The sequence below is a fragment of the Rhinoraja longicauda genome, chromosome 6, assembly GCF_053455715.1.
Source record: "Rhinoraja longicauda isolate Sanriku21f chromosome 6, sRhiLon1.1, whole genome shotgun sequence".
Lineage (NCBI taxonomy): Eukaryota > Metazoa > Chordata > Chondrichthyes > Rajiformes > Arhynchobatidae > Rhinoraja > Rhinoraja longicauda.
This window is the reverse complement of record NC_135958.1, coordinates 33362230-33383879: the sequence shown is the minus strand read 5'-3', so window position 1 is coordinate 33383879 and position 21650 is coordinate 33362230. Positions and strand designations below refer to the sequence as shown.

General features: G+C 43.2%; 1 protein-coding gene across 1 annotated transcript; it reads left to right on the top strand.

Annotated features, from left to right (window-relative positions):
* Positions 1–1057: 1057 nt before the first annotated feature.
* hsd17b2 (hydroxysteroid (17-beta) dehydrogenase 2) lies at positions 1058–21066 on the top strand. Its single transcript, XM_078401771.1, has 5 exons — positions 1058–1364; positions 9714–9926; positions 16024–16209; positions 19668–19805; positions 20645–21066. Exons 1-5 carry the CDS (start codon positions 1058–1060, stop codon positions 20992–20994), a joined length of 1194 nt encoding a protein of 397 aa, XP_078257897.1. The 3' UTR covers positions 20995–21066.
* Positions 21067–21650: the final 584 nt, after the last annotated feature.

Below are 21650 nucleotides of genomic sequence, written 5' to 3'. Positions count from 1 at the left end.
CCATGGTTGTCCCTCGTCTTCCCCCAAGGATTGGGGTTGTGTAGGATGTTTCAAGAACCCATTAGTTACAGGAGAGTAGCTGCCCCCGATGGTGTTGGACTTAAAGCCCCTGTGACTCCTGTGTAGTTATCCTTGGCCCTATCACCAGAAAGGCCACACTGTCCCGGAGACACAAAGTTGAGTGTGTTCCTCACGTGTTTGTCCTTCTCACATGGCTTCAGTCACAGTGATAACGTGGAGCTATTCGCAGACCAGGAGAGTTAATTAACATTTTCTCTCTGGGCGTGTGTTTTTGTCTCTGGTATTTCCCACCCCACGGGTGCAACCAGCGATTTGGGAGAAGTAACAGGCGGTGACAAGAGAGTGGGGAGGAGGAGAGGGGTTGCTGCTGAGGGTAGTTGTCGGGACTGAGAGCACTTCTGACTGACGGGGTCTGCGGAGAGGGGAAGGATAACGGTGGGAGGGAGAGGGGCCGGGGAAGGGGGAAGGAAGGAAGAGAGAGAGAGAGAGAGAGAGAGAGAGAGAGAGAGAGAGAGAGAGAGAGAGAGAGAAGCAGAGACAAAGGGAGAGAAGAGAAGGGGGTAATAGAGAGCGGGGAAAGAAAGGGGAGGGGGGCAGGAAGAGCGAAGGGGAGAGGGAGGGAAGGAAGGTGAGAGGAAAGGAGAGAGAAAGAAGGAAAGGCAAAATAAACGGAGAGAGGGAAGGAAAGAAAGACGAAAGGAAGGGAGAGAGGGAAGGGGTGAGAGAGGGAGGTGAAGGAAAAGAGGGAAGGGGTAAGGAGGAGGTAAGACAAGAGGAAGGGAGAGAGGGAAGGAGTGAGAGAGAGAAAAGGAAAGGGGAAGGGAGTGAGAGAGAGGGAGAGAGAGAGGGGAGAGCAGAGGAGAGAGGGAGTGAGGGAGAGGGAAAAGGAAAGGGGAAGGGGTAAGGAGGAGGTAAGACAAGAGGGAGAGAGGGAAGGAGTGAGAGAGAGAAAAGGAAAGGGGAAGAGAGTGAGAGAGAGGGAAGGAAAGGTGAAGGGAGAGAGAGAGGGGAGAGCAGAGGAGTGAGTGAGGGAGAGATGGAGTTGGGTGGGGAAGGGGGTGAAGTGCCTCGGGTAGAGGGCATGGTCTTGCCTCTGCTGTACAGTGCGGTGGCGGCGGCGTTGGGAGGCGCGGTGCTTCGCTTGCTGCTGAGGCAGGAGCTGGAGCCGGGATGGGCGGCTGCTCTGCGGCTTCTGCTGCCTCTCCTCAGCCAGCCCCTCTGCTCCGTGGCCGTGCCCGGCTACCCCGGCTTCTGCCTCTTCTCCCTGGTCTGCCTGCTCGCCTACAGCCAGCTGCCCGTGTCCCAGCTGCTGCCCGTCCAGGGGAAAGCCATCCTCATCACAGGTAAGCGTGTCCTCCCCCCCCCCCCCCCTCCCCCTTGCTCCAGGACAGCCCGCCAGCTCTGCGATGCTGGGTGACACCCCGAAGAGAGGAGGGCAAAATGTTAGAGCAACTCAGCGGGACAGGCAGCAACAAACTTTCTGCCGGCGCCTGCAGTTAGCGCGACTGAAGGGCGAGCACAACCCTGATGCAAGAGCACTCTGCCATCACTCACATGCACAGACATTTGTTCCTCCCTTTTACATTATTTAGCTGTTGATTTAAACTCCACACTCTGCAGTAGACACTAGACAGTAGACAGTAGAGACTCGTGGAGTTGTCTCCCAGCCCCACAGACCCTGTAATGTCTGTGTATTCCTGTCATCTTCTCAAACCACCTTGTCTTTTATATTTCTGCTCCATCTGTCACGGTTTAAGAATAAGGGGTAAGGCCATTTAGAACGGAGACGAGGAAAAGCTTTTTCAGTCAGAGAGTTGTGAATCTGGAATTCTCTGCCTCAGAGGGCAGTGGAGGCCAAGTCTCTGAATGCATTCAAGAGGGAGAGACAGATAGAGCTCTTAAGGATAGCAGAGTCAGGGGGTATGGGGAGAAGGCAGGAACGGGGTACTGATTGAGAATGATCAGCCATGATCACATTGAATGGTGGTGCTGGCTCGAGGGGCCGAATGGCCTCCTCCTGCACCTATTGTCTATTGTCTCTAAAGTGTGATTGCAAAGTCTTCCTCCAACACCTCCTAAATCTTTCTTTTCCACTATTTTCTTGATTTTTCATTCCTTCTATCCTCCGCGTGGGAGCAGTTCATTATTTCTGTACAATTTGCTAATGGGGGGGGGGGGGGGGGTGCTTAGGCGTGGCAATACTCTCCTGGATTGTAAGAGAAAAAATTCACTGTGCGTTTGCACTTAGGACGTGTGACAATAAAAGCACCATTGAATAGTGAGAAATATTGCATTGCTTGCCCAGTTCCTACCAGAGAGGGTAATGATTTCTCATTCATTGTCCAATTCCAAAATTTGGAACTTAAATGGGTTCCTGAAACCTTGTAACCATTACAACATGTCTGAAATCGAAGGTATCACAAAATGCTGGAGTAACTCAGCAGGTCAGGCAGCATCTCAGGAGAGAAGGAATGGGTGACGTTTCGGGTCGAGACCCTTCTTCAGACACAACATGTCTGCAAGATATGAATGTGACCATTCGCTAAACTCTGGCTATCTGATTGGGTGGGATGGAGGTAGGGAGATGGCTGTTGGTGGGAGATGGGCTTTGCTGGTACAAGAGAAGAGTTGATGAAATGTGAAAAGAGCTGATGGCATTTTTAGGGGTTGTGTAGAATCTATTCCTCAACAGATGGGGACCAAAGCAAGTGTTACTAATGAGACCGTTTAATTTGCGTTATTTAATTTTCAGTTGACTGCTGCCAACTGTCATGATAAATTAATGATTAAGTCGCAGTTATGGAAGTTGCCAAGGGGCTACTTACTGAGCAGGGATATCAGTTAAACAACAAAACACGACGTGTTCACAACCTGATTCAGCTGTACAAATTTCAGCTATTTCATTTGGACAGCGACATAGTTCAGCTCAAGTAAATGGATGTGCTCAGAATCCCTAACACAATGATTGGTAAACGGAAACCCAAAGGTATTGGATCTGGTTCCCACTTCAGGAACATCCGATCTAACGGTAGACAAGTACTAAAAATGAGACTGGCACACTGATGAGGGGTATCATAAAGGGCTTCTGCTTGGTGCGTATCTGAAACAAATAGTAGACCACATTCCCACAATAAATTGCTACGCAGTGGCTAGGGTCTTAATTATGATTTTAATGGGAACAATAGGTGCATTGGCACAGTGGCGCAGCAGTAGAGGTGGCACAGTGGTGCAGCGATAGAGCGCGACCATGAATGCTGTCTGTACGGAGTTTGCATATTCTCCCTGTGACCATGTGGATTTTCTTAGGAAGCTCCAGTTGCCTCCCACATTCCAAAGAGGCGGGTTTGTAAGCTTTTGTAAATTGCCCCCAGTGTGTAGGATTCAAAGAATTAGATGACATGAAATTAGTGTACGAGTGATCGATGGTCGTGCGGATTCGGTGGGTTGAAGGGCCTGTTTTCACATTGTATCTTGTTGGAGGCACGTTAGTGAAGTGCTACTGCCTTACAGTGCTCATGGCCCGGGTTTGATACTAACTACGGGTGCAGTCTTTACAGAGTTTGTACGTTCTCCCTGTGACCTGTGTGTTTTCTTTTCCGTGATCTTCGGTTTCCTTCCGCTCTCCAAAGATGTACAGGTTTGTAGGTTAATTGGCTTGGTATAAATATAAAAATTGTCCCTAGTGTGCATAGGATAGTGTGACTGAGCGGGGATTGCTGATCGGTACGGACTCGGTGGGCCGAAGGGCCTATTTCCTCGCTGTATCTCTAAACTAAACTCAACTAAAATCTCTAAACTAAGCCAAACTAAATTGAGGATGCTCATTTGTATTGCATTCCTGAGGAAAAAGGCCAGATAATCCTTTCACTGCTATGTTTCTCTTGGTTTCACAAATGGACTGCAAAACACTCAAGGTCCATTTTGCCTCAATTTTATATCTCCACTTTGGCCCCATTCTCTCACCCACCATCTCTGGATTGATTAATCATTAGTTGATTCTCCAGGACAGTGAATTTCATCAGTGCCTCTGCCTCGTCTATCTTTCCTTGGGACCTTGACTTGCTATGTCTTTGAAGATTACATGAAGAAGCTGTTCACATTGAACACGGTCTTCCCAATGCCCTCCCCGATTCACATTGTGATTCCATGAAGGAAATGGGCTGACATGTGCAGCTAGAATCAAAGATAAGTTGCAGCTACTCGAAACGGTAGTGTTTTGTAGTGTATATCAAGAGGGCGGCCAGGTTTAATAAAATAAGTAGATAAAAAGAGAGCACACAACTCCTTGGGATGCTCAGAAGCCAAGCTCCCTTGGCTTCCTTTGAAAATTATATCCATTAAATTCTCTACTACCTACTGGCCATCTCTATCTGCGGTTGCTACATATCAAGATATTAAATTATTATAGAGTGGAAAGATAAGACAACTTTTCCCTTGACTTTTTTTCCAAGGCTGAAAGCCAGGGAGCCTTTTTACCATGGCAAAGAACAAAAAAATATATAAAACAGTCCATCCTAACTTGAAGAAGTGGTGGCTGCTTTTAACTGTGGAATGTGCTGTTATGTTGACTTGCTCCTTCTTGACACTTGACACTTCTGTGTTTTACCTGAAGCAGGGAGAGGAACAAAATATCATGACTAGTTTTGCTGTCAGTACATACGAACCATATCATCCTTATTTAGAGTCATAGTCATACAGCAGGGAAACAGGCCCTTTGGCCCAACTTGCCCATCCCGACCAAGATACCCCATCTACAATAGTGCTACCCATCCACGTTTGGCCTATATCCCTCTAAACCTTTCCTATCAATGTACTCGTCAAATGTCTTTTGAATATTGTTTATAGTACCTGCCTCAACCTCCTCCTCTGGCAGCTCGTTCCATATACCCAGCTCCATCTGTGTGCAAATTTTGCCCCTCAAGTTCCTATTAAATCTTTCTCTTCTCACCTTAAGCCTCTGTCCTTTGGTTGTTGATTCCCCTACTCTGGGTAAAAGGCTCTGTGCTTCCACACTATCTAATCTTATATACCTTTATAAGATCACCGCTCAGCCTCCTGTGCTTCAAGGAATAAAGTCATAGCCCCTCCTTATAACTCAGGCCCTCAAGCCCAGGCAACACTATGATTGCTGAAATTATCCACACAGAAACAACTACAATTAAAATGCAGTCAATTAGTTCCAAGTTCTTTAGGATATCCTGGAAGGTCCTACTTAATTGCTGAGCGTAAACGTGGTCTCTTTTTAAAGAACTTATCTTAAATAAGAATCTATTTCTTTAATGCAGATCAATCAGACTAATACAAATTATTTATCTAATTGCATGTTTATGCTTGGAATATAATGATATTTTGTGCTATGCTGTAGCGTAGAAATTGCCCCAAAGTTCTTCATGGTATTAAAACAGATTTGCTGGTCACCCTAGTGCTGTAAGTGAAAGAGTGTGAATTTCAATTGTAAGGTCCCCAGGACAGTACTGTATTACTGGATCTCCAGTAGTTAGGTTGTGCTGAAGACACTGTAACGTGCAGTCCAGTGTTCCCTCTGAATGTGTTGCAAGTTGTTGCAATTCAAAGCAACACAGTGCTGTCAGGTTTTAAGGGACAGATTACTTTAAAAACAACATTCTTCCGGGGGAGTGCTGTCGAGTGAATGAGTGTATGCTACAATGATTGTAGTAGGATGGGAAAAACTTCCCAGAGGTTTCAGAGGAACCTGCACAGGATAGAGAAGCTGTGTAAGACATCAGAAACATGGGGACTCTCCAGAGCCACAGCCAAGCCAGTCCAGAGGCTCAGGACCAGAGGCCAAGGACAAAGGGGGACGTGGAGTGGAGGGCCACAGAGAACTAAGGGGGGGGGGGGGGGGGGGGCGTCGAGAACTAATAAGGGGTGGGAGGGGTGAGATTATTGGGGCAAAAAGGGTAGTTTGGAACTTTGTCGTGGTGACACTTTGTATGCCAAGGTATGCAAAACATAGCATCTCACTGTGACTTGTCACATGTGACAATAAAAGTATCTCAATCACAAGCAATAGGTTGCTGAGATATCTCTACAAGGATCTGAGTGGAATGTCTGAATGCTTGCACTTGAACAAGCCTGGAATGCAGGCAAATCCATGTACCTGCTTCTGTGGGCTGAAGGGAAAGTAGATTGTCTTTCCTCACATTGAGTGGGGAGATTGGGTAACTTCCCCAATGCAGTGCTCAGCAGCAAACGGTGAAATGTGGCCGAGATCGGAGAAGCTGTCTGGAATGATCCTGGGGCCAGGAAGCTGAGAATGTCTCAGCAAAGCCATCAAGGAGTACCGGGCAAGATCAGATCAGGGGTTGCAGAAGCTCAGAGGTCTCCCTGAGGAAAAACAATGTACTTTGCTTGTTAGTCCTTTAAAATCGCAGCATCACAGAGTTGGTAACGTCTGCTCTCCGAACAAGAGAGGGCTTTGAACTAATAAAAACAGTAAAATACTGAAAATGCGCAGCAGGTCAGGCAGCATCTGTTCAAAGAGAAACAGTCTTAACGTTTTGGGTCAAAGACCCTTCATCGGAACCCTTCAGGCATTTTGCCAGACCTCTCATATCCAAACATAACACCCCGTAACGGCGTGGCGGCGCCTAACGGCAGCGGCTGATTAGCAGTCTGTCCGTCTTTTTTTTGTTGAGTGTCGGTGTTGGGATGATTTTTATATATATTTTTTTGGTTGTGTATGTGTGGGAGGGGGTGGTGGTGTGTGGGGGGTGGGTGGGTGTGGGGAACTTTTCTCTTCCTCACGGCGCGGGGTGCGGCTCGGCTGCGGGGCCTAACATCCCCCGGTGCGGCTCGGCCGCTGGACTTTACATCCCGGTGCGGCTTGGCCGCTGGACTTTACATCCCGGTGCGGCTTGGCCGCTGGACTTACATCGCCCGGTGCAGCTCGGCTGCGGGGCTTAACACCGCCCGGTGCAACTCGGCTGCGGGACTTTACATCGCCCGGTGCAGCTCGGCTGCGGGGCTTAACACCGCCCGGTGCAGCTCGGCTGCGGGGCTTAACACCGCCCGGTGCGGCTCGGCTGCGGGACTTTTCACCGCTGGTGCGGCTCGGCTGCGGGACCTTAACACCGCCCGGTGCGGCTCGGCTGCGGGACTTAGCTGCGCAAGGCTTGGTCGCGGGCCTTTCATCGCCCGGTTCGGCCACGAGACGTTTCAGCGCCCGGTGCGGGGACTGTGCGGGTCGGTCGGGGACGAGCTGTCTGTCCGTGGGCGTGGGGAAGAGAGGGGAAGTTTTGTTGCCTCCATCACAGTGAGGGGGTGTTTGGAGTCACTGTGATGGACGTTTGTGTTGGGGTTATGTGTCTTGTGTTCTTTTTTTTTCTATGACTGCTATGTAGTTTCGTTCGGTACTTCGGTACCGAACGACAAATAAAGCTCTGTTATACAATGACTGTTGAGCCAAACACCGTTCATCAACTGTACAATAGTGACTCTGGGTGCCTTGCAATTGAAATTCACATTCTTTATGTGACTTTCATTTACAGCTCTACGGTGACCAGCAATGCTGTTTTAACACCATGGGGCTGTTATTGATTTCTATTTTTAGTGGTCAGTTCCACAGGTTCCATGCAGCAGTGGTTAAAGTAGTAACTAGCTCGGAACATTGAAAGTCACAGTGTTACTTTCTTATATCTGTAATCTTAGATATTTCCAACAGTGCCAGGGGAAAGATTGTACTCAAGGGTTGAGTGCAGAGGGACCTAGTTGCCTTGAAAGTGACTTCACACGTACACCGAGTGTGTGATGAAAAATCTCTCAGCATGCTGGCGCTCATCTGTAAGGGCACTGAATACAGTATAGAAGTTGTGATGTTATGTTATGTTACAGTTGTACAAGGCGTTAGTGAGGCCACACTTGGAGTGTGTGATGAGCTTTAGGAAAAATGCCATGAAGCTGGAATTAATGCAGAAAGGATTTACAAGGATGTTGCTGGGATTCGAGGGATTGTACGGGTGGGTGACTATATTTGTATTTATATTTTGTATGTAAATGGTCGGGTATATGTATATATATGATTGGCCTAATGTATGTATATATATCAGATGTAGTTAATATAGACATTATTGTGTAAATAGGTATATTCATATGGTTGTAGGGGTGAGTGAGTATATATGTAGTTATATATGTATTTTAGGTATTAGTTATTATAGATAATACTTGATAAATATTGATTAGGGAATGGGGGTAGGATTAAATAAGTTCACACTTCTTCCTACTCCTTTTCGCACATGTAAAGACGTTAAGTAATGGATGAAATTCTTTGTATTTCTTCTGTTTTTTTGTTTATTTTGTTTTTTAATTGATGTCTTTTAACATGTACGAGATAAAATAAAATGAAATGAAAAAAAATGAAATGAAAAATTGAGTTCTAGCGAGAGTGGGCAGGACTTTGTTTCTTTCAGCATTGGAGGGATGATCTTCTAGCAGTGTATAAAATCATAAGGGGCACAGATGGGGTTATGTCTATTTCTCAGAGTTGGGGAATTGAATACTGGAGGGCATTGGTTTGTGAGAGGGGAAAGATTTAATTTTCCAACAGAGGATGAGTACGCATAAGGAACGAGCTGCCAGTGGAAGTGGTTGAGGAAGATGCAGTAACAACATTTAAAAGACATTGGAACAGGTAAGTAGATAGGAAAGGTTTAGAGGAATATGGATCAAACATGGGCAAATGAAACTAGTTTAGGTGGGCATCTTGGTCAGTTTGGATGCGTTGGGCCAAAAGGCCAGTCTCCGTGCTGTATGATTCTCTGACTCTACGTCTCCCAGATAAACAGGTTGAGCATGCATCAGCTTTTATTTCCATATATCTCTTTTCCTTCGTCAGAGCTTGAATGACTGAATACTGCCAATGTTTTCTATTTTTACCGAAGATTTCCAGCATATGCAATTTTTTTAAAGGTTTATAAAAAGCTTTAAAGGTAAGCTTTAAACCTATCTTTGTAGGGACAGGTGGAGTTCTGTTTATGGATTAAACCTCACAGTAAAGCCCAGAAGATGTATATGAAGACTAGAGTTGAACAAGAGCCATTGGGTATGGTTGGAGCTGGAATATCACATTAACCTTTGTCCCATTAAAATTCTTTCTGTGTATTATTCATCAAAAAAAATCCTCCTTGCAAATAAATATATAGGATATTGTATCTATGTTCTGAACAAGACTCAGATGCCACAATTACTCATAAGGTCATGTGATAAGAGCAGAATTGGGCCATTCGGCCCATCAAGTCTATTCCACACATGGCTGTTCAAAATGTGTAAGATGCTGGTTTAAACCGAAGATAGACACAAAAGCTGGAGTAACTCAGCGGAATAGGCAGCATCTCTGGAGAGAAGGCATGGGTGATGTTTCGGGTTGAAGGGACTCGACCCGAAACGTCACCCATTCCTTCTCTCCAGAGATGCTGCCTGTCCTGCTGAGTTACTCCAGCTTTTTGTGTCTATAATCATGGCTGATCTATCTCTCCCTCCTAACCCCGTTCTCCTGCCATCTCCCCATAATTCCTGACACTCTTGGTTATTCATCTCAGAGGACGCTTTCCTGATACTTTTCCTTTGAAGTGATCTTTTTCGTGTATGTTTTTTTCTGAAAGGCTGGTGTCTCCAGTGCACAAGCTGTGCTTCCTGTAGAATTCACCTTATGCCTTGTTTCTGTCATAAAACAGGATGTGATTCTGGATTTGGTCACGCGTTGGCAAAATACCTCGATAAACTGGGCTTCACTGTGTTTGCTGGAGTTCTGTACCACGATGGCCCTGGTGCTCAGGATCTGAAGATGTGTGGGTCAGAGAGGCTCACCGTGCTCCAGCTGAATGTTACAAGTTCGGAGCAGATAGCTGGAACCTTTGAGCATGTCAAAGCTCAGCTAAAGAACGGAGGTTAGTGATGAATACATTTTCTAATCATATTCTGGGTTTGGCCACACTGATAAGTCACTGTGTGGCTGCAATTCAACATTTCTCTATATTTCCATAGTTTTAATGCAGGCTTTGTTCCAAGTTTCTATGTGCATGAGATTTGCACTTGCTTTAGTTTAGTTTAGAGATACAGTGTGGAAGCAGGCCCTTTAGTGATTCCCGCACACTATCACTATCCTACACATTCTACAGACAATTGACAATTTTACCAAACGAATTAACTTACAAACCTGTACTTCTTTGGAGTATGGGAGGAAATCGGTGATCCCGGAGAAAACCCATGCAGGACCGTAGTCAGGATTGAACCCAGCCCTGGCGCTGTAAGGCTGTGAAGCAGCAATTCTACCGCTGCACCACTGTGCTGCCCACTGCCCACTTGCCTTCAGGAACTTAAAAATATTAGATTGGAAAGAAATACATGGAACTACAAATTGTGGTATGGTAAATTGGATGTGAAAAGATCATAAGTACTGAGGAGTTTGAATCTCAGTGTCTCCCTCTCCTCTGACTTTCAGTCTGAAGAAGGCACCCATTCCTTCTGTCCTGAGATGCTGCCTGTCCCGCTGAATTACTCTAGCATCTTGTGTCTATCTTTAGTTTATATTTTAACTTGGCTTCATGAAAATAAATCATTTCACATTCAATTTACCATATGACAATTTGTCGTTCCATGTTTTTCTTTCCAAACTCTTTAATACAATGGAAGGTCGAAGCATATGAAACATTTGATTAAAACAACCTTTGGAAAAAAGGTTTGAATCCCAGAGAAAGCCTACTGTTATTGTCTGCTCTTGCAGACGATAACTGCCTGCAGCTTTCCAGGTTAAGCAGTGTGTAATAATTATCTTCTAATATTTAAAAATATTTATTTATTTTAACAATAAGTATTTTGAAAATTCATGGACTTTAACAAAGTATCAAAAATAATGACCGGGTCAAATTATTTGTGATTAATTGACAGCTCCGTTTGACACATCTTGAATTAGTACTTTTAACAGTTCCATCCGGATCATGGTCACAAAATATGGGCAGGGCACAACTACATTTGCAAGGAATTAGTACAGGTGTGGTAGACTGAAGATTAACACCTATCCTGAAAATAAAACTATTGAAAATTGAGTGAATTAAAATGACTCTACCACCCCTGGGATATTATATACATGCCCGAGGTGTACTATGTAGAGCATGTGTGGGGTGGAACTGGAGATGCTGGCTTACACCGAAGATAGACACAAAATGCTGGAGTAACTCAGCAGGTCAGACGGCATCTCTGGAGAGAAGGAATGGGTTAGGTTTTGGGGTTCAGACTATATACAGTGTAGTGTAGTGTAGTACACTTTGTGTGTGTGTGTGTGTGTGTATATATACATATATATGTGTGTGTGTGTGTATATATATATATATATATATACATATATGTGTGTGTGTGTGTGTGTGTGTATACATGTGTGTGTGTGCGTAAGAAAATATATATCATTCGATCTGGGACTGTGATGCTACCATGATTACAAGGGCTTGAGGTCTACAGCAGCCACAGGGCACAATCATCTGCATATGTGCAGCTTGTCATAGAGAATGTCTTTCAAAGCAAAGGCCCTATTCCATAAAATCAACGTGTGAACGGCACATTGACCTATCTCTCATGGGTCAGGACGCGAGCGTGATTCCCTCATTAAATCATTCTTGTTTGTTATCACGCCCCCTCTGATCCACACCCACACGCTTTTTGGTACAGTGTCCTGAAATGGTTGTGCAAAGTCATGTGTTAAAAGGAGTAAATTTGTCCCATTTACTTGTGGAAATGTATTAAAACACACTCCTTTTGAACATCGAAGAACATTTTATAACCAATTTATAGCATCGTCCTTAACGCCAGTAGCGACAGGCAACTGTTTCTTCACAGTGCACAACTTACTAAACATTGCATGAAGATCACATTTGCAAAGGTATCAAATTTGAGTTGGAATAATGGGAGTCATTACTTCATTCTGCATTAGTTATTCAACTCATTATGTTAATTCGGTTTCAGCAGAATAGTTCATAATGAGAAGTCCATAACTTTAGGCGCCATTCCTCCTTTGTACATTAAAGAGATTTACATTTTTAGTGTGAATCTAAATGAGATTTAATTCTAGCAATGTTAATTTAAGTCTGGGCTTCTGATTTAAAAACCTGTAAAATGACTGGATCAATTTATAGCTTCGGGGAGTACAACATTTAACCTGGTATATGTGATTGAAGTAATTAATATGGCAAATCAAACCCATCATGTCAACTACATCAGAGGTGTTAGCAACTTGCGTCCGACTGATCAGAGAATACTGACAGTTAAATAGTTTTTTGTTATGAACTCATATCCATTGCCAAAAAGCACCTGCCACCCATCTCAAGACATGACAGTTCAGAAACTTGTGGTGTCAGACTGCCATGTTTCTCAAACTTGTTACTGTACATTAGTTGACAGGAGATCAGGGTATCAATCTGGGCAGAATTTTCCATCCTACAAGTTTATGTGACCAACTTAAAAATGAGGCTTTCTCCATTACTGAAAATTATTCAATGAGCTGCTTCTTTTGGATAAGATCTCTCTTCCCCTCTGCACTCCACCAGTTTAGTTTAGTTTGGAGAGACAGCATGGAAACGGGCCCTTCGGCCCATCGAGCACGTTGACCATTGATCGCGCTAGTTCTATGTTATCTCAATTTCACACCCACTCCCTACACATTGGGGCAATTTACAAAGGCCAATTATCTACAAACCTGCAAGTTGTTGGGATATGAGAGGAAAGTGGAACACCCAGATATACCAACAAACTGGAATATTAACTGTTTCTCCCTTCACAGAGGCAGCCTGACCTGCTGGTTAATCCAAATATTTTCACATTTTCAGCTGCTGCTTTCGATACACAGGAGTGGCATCCTCCTCTTCTTCATACTTTCTTTTCAGTTTCTGTGAATGACATCTCTGTAGCTTCATAAGTCACAGGACCAGAGTTAGGCCATTTGGCCCATCGAGTCTACTCCGCCATTCAATCATGGCTGATCAATCTATCTTTCCCTCTCAACACCATTCTCCTGCCTTCTCCCCATAACCTTTGACACCCGTACTAATGAAGAAACTGTCAATCTGCTTTATGACTTGGCCTCCACAGCTATCGGTGGAAATTAATCCCACAGATTCACCACCCTGTGACGAAAGAAATTCCTCCTCATCTTCTTTCTATGGGTACATCATTTTTATTCTGAGTCTGTGTCCTCTGGTCCTGGACTCTGCCATTAGTGGCAACATCCACTCCACATCCACTCTATCCAGATCTGAAAAGCAATGGAAGATGAGTCTGGATTGCTTTAATTTTAAGTCTGACGCAATCTGGATGACCTGTCAAATCCATTTGTGTGGGCAATCACAGAAGTGATAACTCTGCAGTGATCACATACTTATTAAAGCCTCACACTTATTTGTTTCCCCTTCATTTTCTTGAACCTTATTGCACACACTTTTCATTATTTCCATTGAATTTCCACCCTTCTGACTTTTTTCCCACCACCAACATCATGTTACCAAGAGTCCCACTGTCATAGGAATTAACTATCTGTTATTATGTACCTGTGTAAAGCAGCACTCCAAAATATAAATTCAGCACCATTAATTTTAATTGTAAGCTCATTACTTTTATCAGCAAAATTAAATATTGTTATGTGTGTACCTTGGAGGCTTTTTTTTTTTAAACTTATTGATTTAAACTAAACAATTCAAACCCAAATAGACCCTTCCAAACAAGGAGACCAGATTTGTGGACACTTCTCCAGGTTTGCTTCTGCAAAGTCCAAAGAGATGTGGGGAAGTTTAACCCCCTTGTTATAATGATAGATAGATAGATAGATTGCACATTTCAGCAACAAGGCAATTCAAAGTGCTTTACATAAAACATTAAAGAACAGTTAAAAGCAATTAAAAACAGTCATTAAAGAGAATAGAAAATAAAAACAAGCTAAAATAGAATAAGGCAGGTATAAAATACAAGAATTAAAGATACAGTGCAGTGTAAGAAATGAATAATAATTTGATTTAATAAAAGGCAGCGTCAAACAGAAAAGTCTTCAGCCTCGATTTAAAAGAACTGAGAGTTGCAGCGGACCTGCAGTTTTCTGGGAGTTTGTTCCATATATGTGGTGCATAAAAACTAAACGCTGCTTCTCCATGTTTAGTTCTGACTCTGGGGACAGAAAGCAGACCTATCCCAGATGACCTGAGAGGTCTGGATGGTTCATAATGTAGCAGAAGATCAAAAATGTATTTTGGCCCTAAACCATTCAGTGCTTTATAAACCAACAGTAGTATTTTGAAATCAATTCTTTGACAGTCTGGAAGCCAGTGTAAAGACCTCTGAACTGGAGTGATGTAATCCACTTTCTTGGTCTTAGTGAGGACTCGAGCAGCAGCATTGTGAATCAGCTGCAGCTGTCTAATCGATTTATTAGGGAGACCTGTAAAGACAGCATTTCAGTAGTCAAGTCTACTGAAGATAAATGCATGGACAAGTTTTTCCAAATCCTGCTGAGCCATGTCCTTTAACCTTTGATATATTCTTAAGGTGATAGTAGACTGACTTTGTAATTGTCTTAACGTGACTACACCAAGATTTCTGGCTTTGTCCGTGGTTTTTAACATTGCCGATTGAAGCTTAGTGTTGACTTTTAATCGTTCCTCTTTGGCTCCAATAACAACTACCTCAGTTTTGCCTTCGTTAATTGAAGAAATTGTAAGTAGTTTGTATGTTCTACCTGTGACCTGCAAGGGTTTTCACAGAGATCTTCGGTTTCTTCCCACACTCCAAAGAGGTATAGGTTTGTAGGTTAATTGGCTTTGTGTAAAAAAAATTAAAAAATTGTCCCTCATGATTGTAGGGTAGTGTTAGTGTGCAGGGATCGCTGGTGGGTGTGAACTTGGTGGGCCGAAGGGCCTGTTTCCATGCTGTATCTCTAAATTAAACTAAACTAAACTAAGGACATAAGGGTGATTGGCAACATTCTGTCTTATAAACTTAAACTGGTTCTATGTTCTTTTTCCATATCACTTTCAGTTCATGATTTTTATTTTTTTTTAACTGTGAGTTTATTCTCCAGTTCCTTTGATGCACTGCTATAAAATTATAAGAGGCATGGATAGGATAAAGAGCCAGAACCTTTCTTAAAGGGTGGAAATGTCAAAGACAAGAGGACATAGATTTAAGGTGAAAAGAGCAAAGTTTATGTACATGGCAAGTTTATTTACGCAAAGGTTGGTGGGTGCCTGGAACATGCTGCCAGGGGTCGAGGTGAGGCAGAGATATGAGCGTTTCAATGGCCTTTAGACAGGGACATGGAGGGATATGGATCACGTGCCGATGAAGGAGATTAGTTTAACTTGACATCATGGTCAACCTTTCATTGTGGACCAAAGGACCTGTTCTTGCGCTGTGGTTTAGTTTAGAGTACGGATACAGATCCTTCGGCCTATTGAGACTGCGCCGTCCTGCAATACCCGCACACTAACACTATCCTACACATGCTACGGACAATTTACAATTTTAATAAAGCCAATTAACCTACAAACCTGAGATAGATACATAAAACTGGAGTAAGTCAGCAGGTCAGACAGCATCTCTGGAGAAAAGGAATAGGTTTCGACCCGAAACCTAACCTATTCCTTTTCTCCAGAGATGCTGCCTGACCCACTGAGTTACTCTAACTTATTGTGTCTATCTTTGGTTTAAACCAGCATCTGCAGTTCCTTCCTACACATTAATCTACAAACCTGTACATCTTTGGATATGTGAAAGGAAACCAGAGCACACGGAGAAAACCTACACGGGTCACAGAGAGAACGTACAAACTCCATACAGACAGCACTCGTAGCACTCGAACCCAGGTCTCTGGTGCTGTAAGGGAACAAATCTACCACTGCGCCACTGTGCCGCCACTTTTGTGCTGTACTTTTCTATGTTTTGTGTTCCATGTTCCAGATAAAGCTGTTGCAAGGCTATTTTGTTTTCTGAAGCGTGCTCCTTTATTTTCAGGACTTTGGGGCATCGTGAACAATGCGGGCGTGCTGGGAATTGTTGCCGATGCAGAACTTCTCCCTATGAATATTTACAAACACTGCATGGAGGTGAACTTCTTTGGGGCTGTGGAACTCACCAAAATATTCCTTCCACTACTTCGCCAAGCCAAAGGCAGGCTCGTTAACATCACAAGCCTTGCAGGTGTGGGCCAACTTCATTATTTTTTAGGGGTTGACTCCGAGATCTTCGGTTTCCTCACATTCTCCAAAGATGTGCAAGTTTGTAGGTTAATTGACTTGGTATAAATGTAAAATTGTCCCTAGTGTATGGAGGATAATATGTGGGGGTCAGTGCAGACTCAATGGGCTGAAGAGCCTGTTTCCGCTCTGTATCTCTGAACTAAATTAAACTAAACTACACCATGAACTCAAGACACACGATCCACCCAGTATTCGTTGTTTGCTGTGCTTCTCCCCACGGTAAGCTAATGCTAGTACAGTTCATTGAAAAGCAATATTGTTTAGATGTCAATGCATGTTCTTAATAAATGTGAAGTTTGTATATATGTAAGACCTATTTTGATTGGCATAATGCTTGGCAAAGCCTTGTAGTTTGCTAAATTACAATGATTAATTAAGTGTGTGCATCGAACTTTGATTCCGGTTTTTGATATGATTACAACCATACAATTAATGGGTTCCCTCAACTGGGGAAGGAGAAAAAATAGTAAATCCAGTTGATTTCAGCTTCTCAGGATGGAGGCAATTATGATGTGTTTCTCATGGTGATAAGAAATATGAGACATCACAAATGAAGTTCAGGTGCATTGATTGACGGTATAATGTGCTATGCTATTTGCATAAAATGGTAAGCTGTATAATGCTGATTGCTTGAGCCTGTAAGGTTTTCTGGTGCACACTGCAACACTCAGTCAAGGATATTTTTTGCTGATCCTGGTGTCAAGGAAGCCTTATACCCCAGTTTGCAGTTATCCATCGCACCATCAATGAGTTATGCATGATGAACTACACACTTTACCATTTGGTCCTATTTCACCTCAGAGCCAACAAGTCGATCACCATTCGTGCTCCCGTCTGGGTGGCACACTGGTGCAGCTGGTCGAGCTGCTGCCTCACAGCACCAAAGACCTGGGTTTGATCCTGACCTCAGGTGCTGTCTGTGTGGAATTTGCACTATGACCTTGTGGATTTCCTCCAGGTGCCTCCCACATCCAAAAGACATGTGTTTGTAGGTTAATTGCCTCTGCAAATTGCCCCCAGTGTGTTGGAAGTGGGAAAATAGGATTACATAGAACTGGTATGAATGAATGATCAATGTTCGGCACAGACTCAGTGGGCCGAAGGGCCTGTTTCCATTCTGGAAACCTACACTAAACTAAATGAAATAAATAGCCCTTCACTTGTCTTTCTTTAAACTTTCTTTAAACTTCAAATATTTTTAAATGTTGAAAAGCTTCAATGTAATATTTGGTAGATAGTCCACATGTACATTTTGCATTGGATAATTTGACACATCAATTCATCAAATGTGTCACAAGCAATATGAACATGAAAGACTGTTTAAAAGGTATTGATTTCCCCTGATCCCACCCACCTCTTTCAGTACATTCATTTTAGCTATAAAGAATTCAGAGAATGCAGCATCAATAGCTTTTTTTTGTAAGTACATTGGGGCTTGTCAATGAATGTCAAATAAATTTGTTTCACATTAGAATAGTTCTATTGATGATGGCCATCTCCTTTAGAAACATTAAGAGAAGCTGCAAAGATGTGTTTTGAATAACAGACTTGTTCAAATGTAAATGATTCTCAATTTGCATGGAATTTACATCTGCATGTGTAGCGAGGATGAATGTCCCGCCCCCTTGACGTCAGTCAGCTTTTTTTGTCCCGCCCCACTGACATCAGTCTGAAGAAGGGTCTCGACCCGAAACGTCACCCATTCCCTCTCTCCTAGATGCTGCCTGACCTGCTGAGTTACTCCAGCATTTTGTGATACCTTCGATTTGTACCAGCATCTGCAGTTATTTTCCTACATCAATTTCAAGCATTCCTGCCTCACCATTTAACCCGGTGGTGCCTCCCTTGTGTTTGATTCACAATATAGGGTCCGAAATGTCCCTGTCACCGTAATGAAAATATTTTTAGGAACTGCAGATGCTGAGAAAATTAAGCAAAAACAGAAAGAGGTGGAAATACTCATCCTTCTTCCCTGTGGCTATCAAACTTTACAACTCCTCCCCTTCTGTCGTGGGGTAGACTGAGACTGACTCCCTCCCCAAATCTTCGCACATCCCCCAAGCCCTTCCACTCTTCGCTTTAATTTCACGTTTCATGTATTTTGTGTTTTTATGACCGTTGGCAGATCAATTTCCCTCCCTTCTGGAATAAATAAAGTTCTATCGTATCGTAAGTCGGGCAAATTTTGAAGAAAGAAGAACAGTCAATATTTCAGGTCTGAGATCCTTCATCAGATTGGGGGAACGAGAGAGCTGCAAGTCATTTTTCAGTAAGAGCGAAGATTGCAGTTGTGCAGAATCAAGGGGAATGTCTGATAGAAGGAAACAAAATGGCTCAATAGAGATTGTTATCAGCACATTATGCATCTCGGCCTGTGTGATAAATTGTTTATGGTAAAGTCGTACCATGTGCACAGCAGATTAGATTTATGCAAAATGCTTCAGACTTCAGTCTGAAGAAGGGTCTCGACCCAAACGTCACCCATTCCTTCTATCCAGAAATGCTGCCTGTCCCGCTGAGCCACTCCAGCATTTTGTGTCTATCTTCGGTGTAAACCAGCTCCTTTCTACACACTAGATTTATGCATGTGGGATAAGAAAATAGAAACAGAATATTGAAAATGCTGGAAAAGCTGAGTGGGTTAATCATCAAATGTGGAAAGAGGAATAGTCAAGTCAATATTTTAGATAAGCGATCCTTCTTCACAGATCGCTCCATTTCCACAAAGATTCGCCATGCTGTAGTGACCAAACCATTGCCTGTGATGGGTCTGTTGAGTGTTTTTATCTTCTATCCCAATCTACATTGAAATGTAGATAGACACAAAAAGCTGGAGTAATTCAGAGGAACAGGCAGCATCTCTGGAGAGAATGAATGGGTGACATTTTGGGTCAAGACCCTTCTTCAGACTTACATTAAAATGTAGTAGGCAAGTGTCCCAATGCCGGGTCACATCGCAAAACCTTTACCGTCTCTTTGACTCCACAAGTTTTGCTGGACCAGCTGAGTTTTTTCAGCAATTTATTTTCCATTGTGAAAATGCCGCCTGTTCGGAACAGTTTTTAGATCATTGTTACTTCCCATCCAGATAAACTTCCTGCAAATCAGAGATATGGGTTTCCAAATAGTGTACTCAGTTTCTGAAATTCAGATTTTTGTGACCTTAATAGTTGTTTTATACTTTTGGCAATTTCTTTCTAATTTTTGACATTAGTGAATATAAAAATATATATCCATATATTTATACACATATGTAAATATCTAAACCTACTTTATACTTTGAACCTAATCCAGTATTGTGTGGAAAATAATGGTGAAATTATATCTCTGAGAAAGCCAGGCCAAGATGTGATAATGTCAGGGCTTTGTTCAAGCATTTTGTGATTTATCTCCACACAGGAGTCACCCCACTATTGGGCTGTGGGGCGTATGGTGCCTCAAAGGCTGCTCTCCGCATGTTTTCCAATGTTTTGAGATATGAACTTGCCATCTGGGGAGTTAAGGTGGCCGTCATTCAGCCGAGTGGTTTCAAAACAGGTTAGTACTAACATAGATTTAAGGCAAGGTAGATTCTGATTAATTTTCTGTTTCATAGAAATTCACCCATTGGTTATTCAGGATTTTTTGTTTTAAATTACATTAAAAATTTATTGCAAATGATTTTAATAGACAATAGGTGCAGGAGTAGGCCATTTGGCCCTTCGAGCCAGCACCACCAATGTGATCATGGCTGATCATTCACAATCAGTACCCCATTCCTGCCGTCTCCCCATACCCCCTGACTCCGTTATCATTAAGAGCTCTATCTAACTCTCTTGAAAGCATCCAGAGAATTGGCCTCCACTGCCTTCTGAGGCAGAGAAGTCCACAGATTTACAACTCTCCGAGTTTTCCTCATCTCCGTTCTAAATGGCCTACCCCTTATTCTTAAACTGTGGCCCCTGGTTCTGGACACCCAACATTGGGAACATATTTCCTGCCTCTAGCATGTCCAATCCATTAATAATCTTATATGTTTTAATAAGATCCCCTCTCATCCTTCTAAATTCCAGTGTATACAAGCCTAGTTGCTCCAGTCTTTCAACCAATGACAGTCCCGCCATTCCGGGAATTAACCTAGTGAACAGAAGTCCATCTGATACTGGCGTAGATGGGATATCTTTGTTGGTGTGGGCTAGTTTGGCTGATGGACCCGTTTCATGCTGTATGACTATGACTCTATATGATGAGGGAAGTTTTTGTTCCTTAAAATCTAGGAAAAAATAATTTGAGTTATTCAATAATTTATGTAGCTCCATTGATTGGCCAATGCATTCTATATAAGATGCCACGGATGATGTACTATCTGAATCCTTCATTATTCATAATCTCCATAGGTATCTTTGGCACCACTGACCAATTGGACAACCAGCAAAAGAATCTGATGCAGTATCTCTCTCCAGAAGTGAGAAAAGATTATGGTGAAAGCTATATAAGTTCATTCAAAGTCAAACAAGCTAAATGGCAGGAGAAATCATGTGATGATCTGCAAACTGTTCTTGATGATATCTCCTTGGCATTGATGGCAAAGAACCCAAAGTGGGTCTATTCCCCTGGAGCAGGTGCTTTCTTTCTGCCGTTTATCCATCACTATGCTCCCACCTGTATATTTGAATATGTTTGTATTTTTTTTGGCATAGGTCCAAATCAACCAGATATAATGAAAGAAAAAGGATCCCTTCAGTAGCTAATATCAACCCATTCTTCATTTAGTATAGATGGGTACTTTCTGCTGATAAAAACCTATATTAATTATATTATACCCGTGTAGTGGCCTGGCGGAGGCCAGAGAAAGGCAAGACGCCAGGCAGTGTTTTGTGAGATTCTTTATTAGGCTGTGAGCTCCTGCCCACAGCGTAGTTCTCCTAGGGAATAGATACGCCTTCCCTTGGTCTGGCTTTTAACCCCTCTCCCTGTCCGTCACGTAACGAGGGGGCTGACCCAAGGAGTGGCCCGATCCGCCACAGGACCCCCCCCATCCGGGCCTCCCGCACACACACACACACACACACACACACACACACACACACACACAAACACACACACACACATATATATGTGTGTGTGTTTGTGTGTGTGTGTGTGTGTATGCAGAAGGTAACATGTCCAACCTTACAAAAAACATTTTGCAATAGGCAGGTCATCGCACAGAGATACCAAAGATAACACAAAAGGTAGAACTAACTCAGCAGGACAGGCAGCATCCTTGGAGAACATGGATAGATGATGTTTCGGATCGGGAACCTTCAGATTGATTATGGGGGTGGGGGTGGGGGAAAAACGGCGAGAGAGAAGGGGCAGGATGGAGCATGGCCGGTAATGGGTGAACACAGGCAAAGGGGT

Excerpts from the sequence above, each read along its gene's own strand:
- hsd17b2 (XM_078401771.1), top strand. The coding sequence starts at position 1,058 with ATGGAGTTGGGTGGGGAAGGGGGTGAAGTGCCTCGGGTAGAGGGCATG. Across the intron at positions 9,927-16,023 it reads AGCTCAGCTAAAGAACGGAG|GACTTTGGGGCATCGTGAAC; the intron begins GTTAGTGATGAA and ends CTTTATTTTCAG. Across the intron at positions 19,806-20,644 it reads GCCGAGTGGTTTCAAAACAG|GTATCTTTGGCACCACTGAC; the intron begins GTTAGTACTAAC and ends TAATCTCCATAG.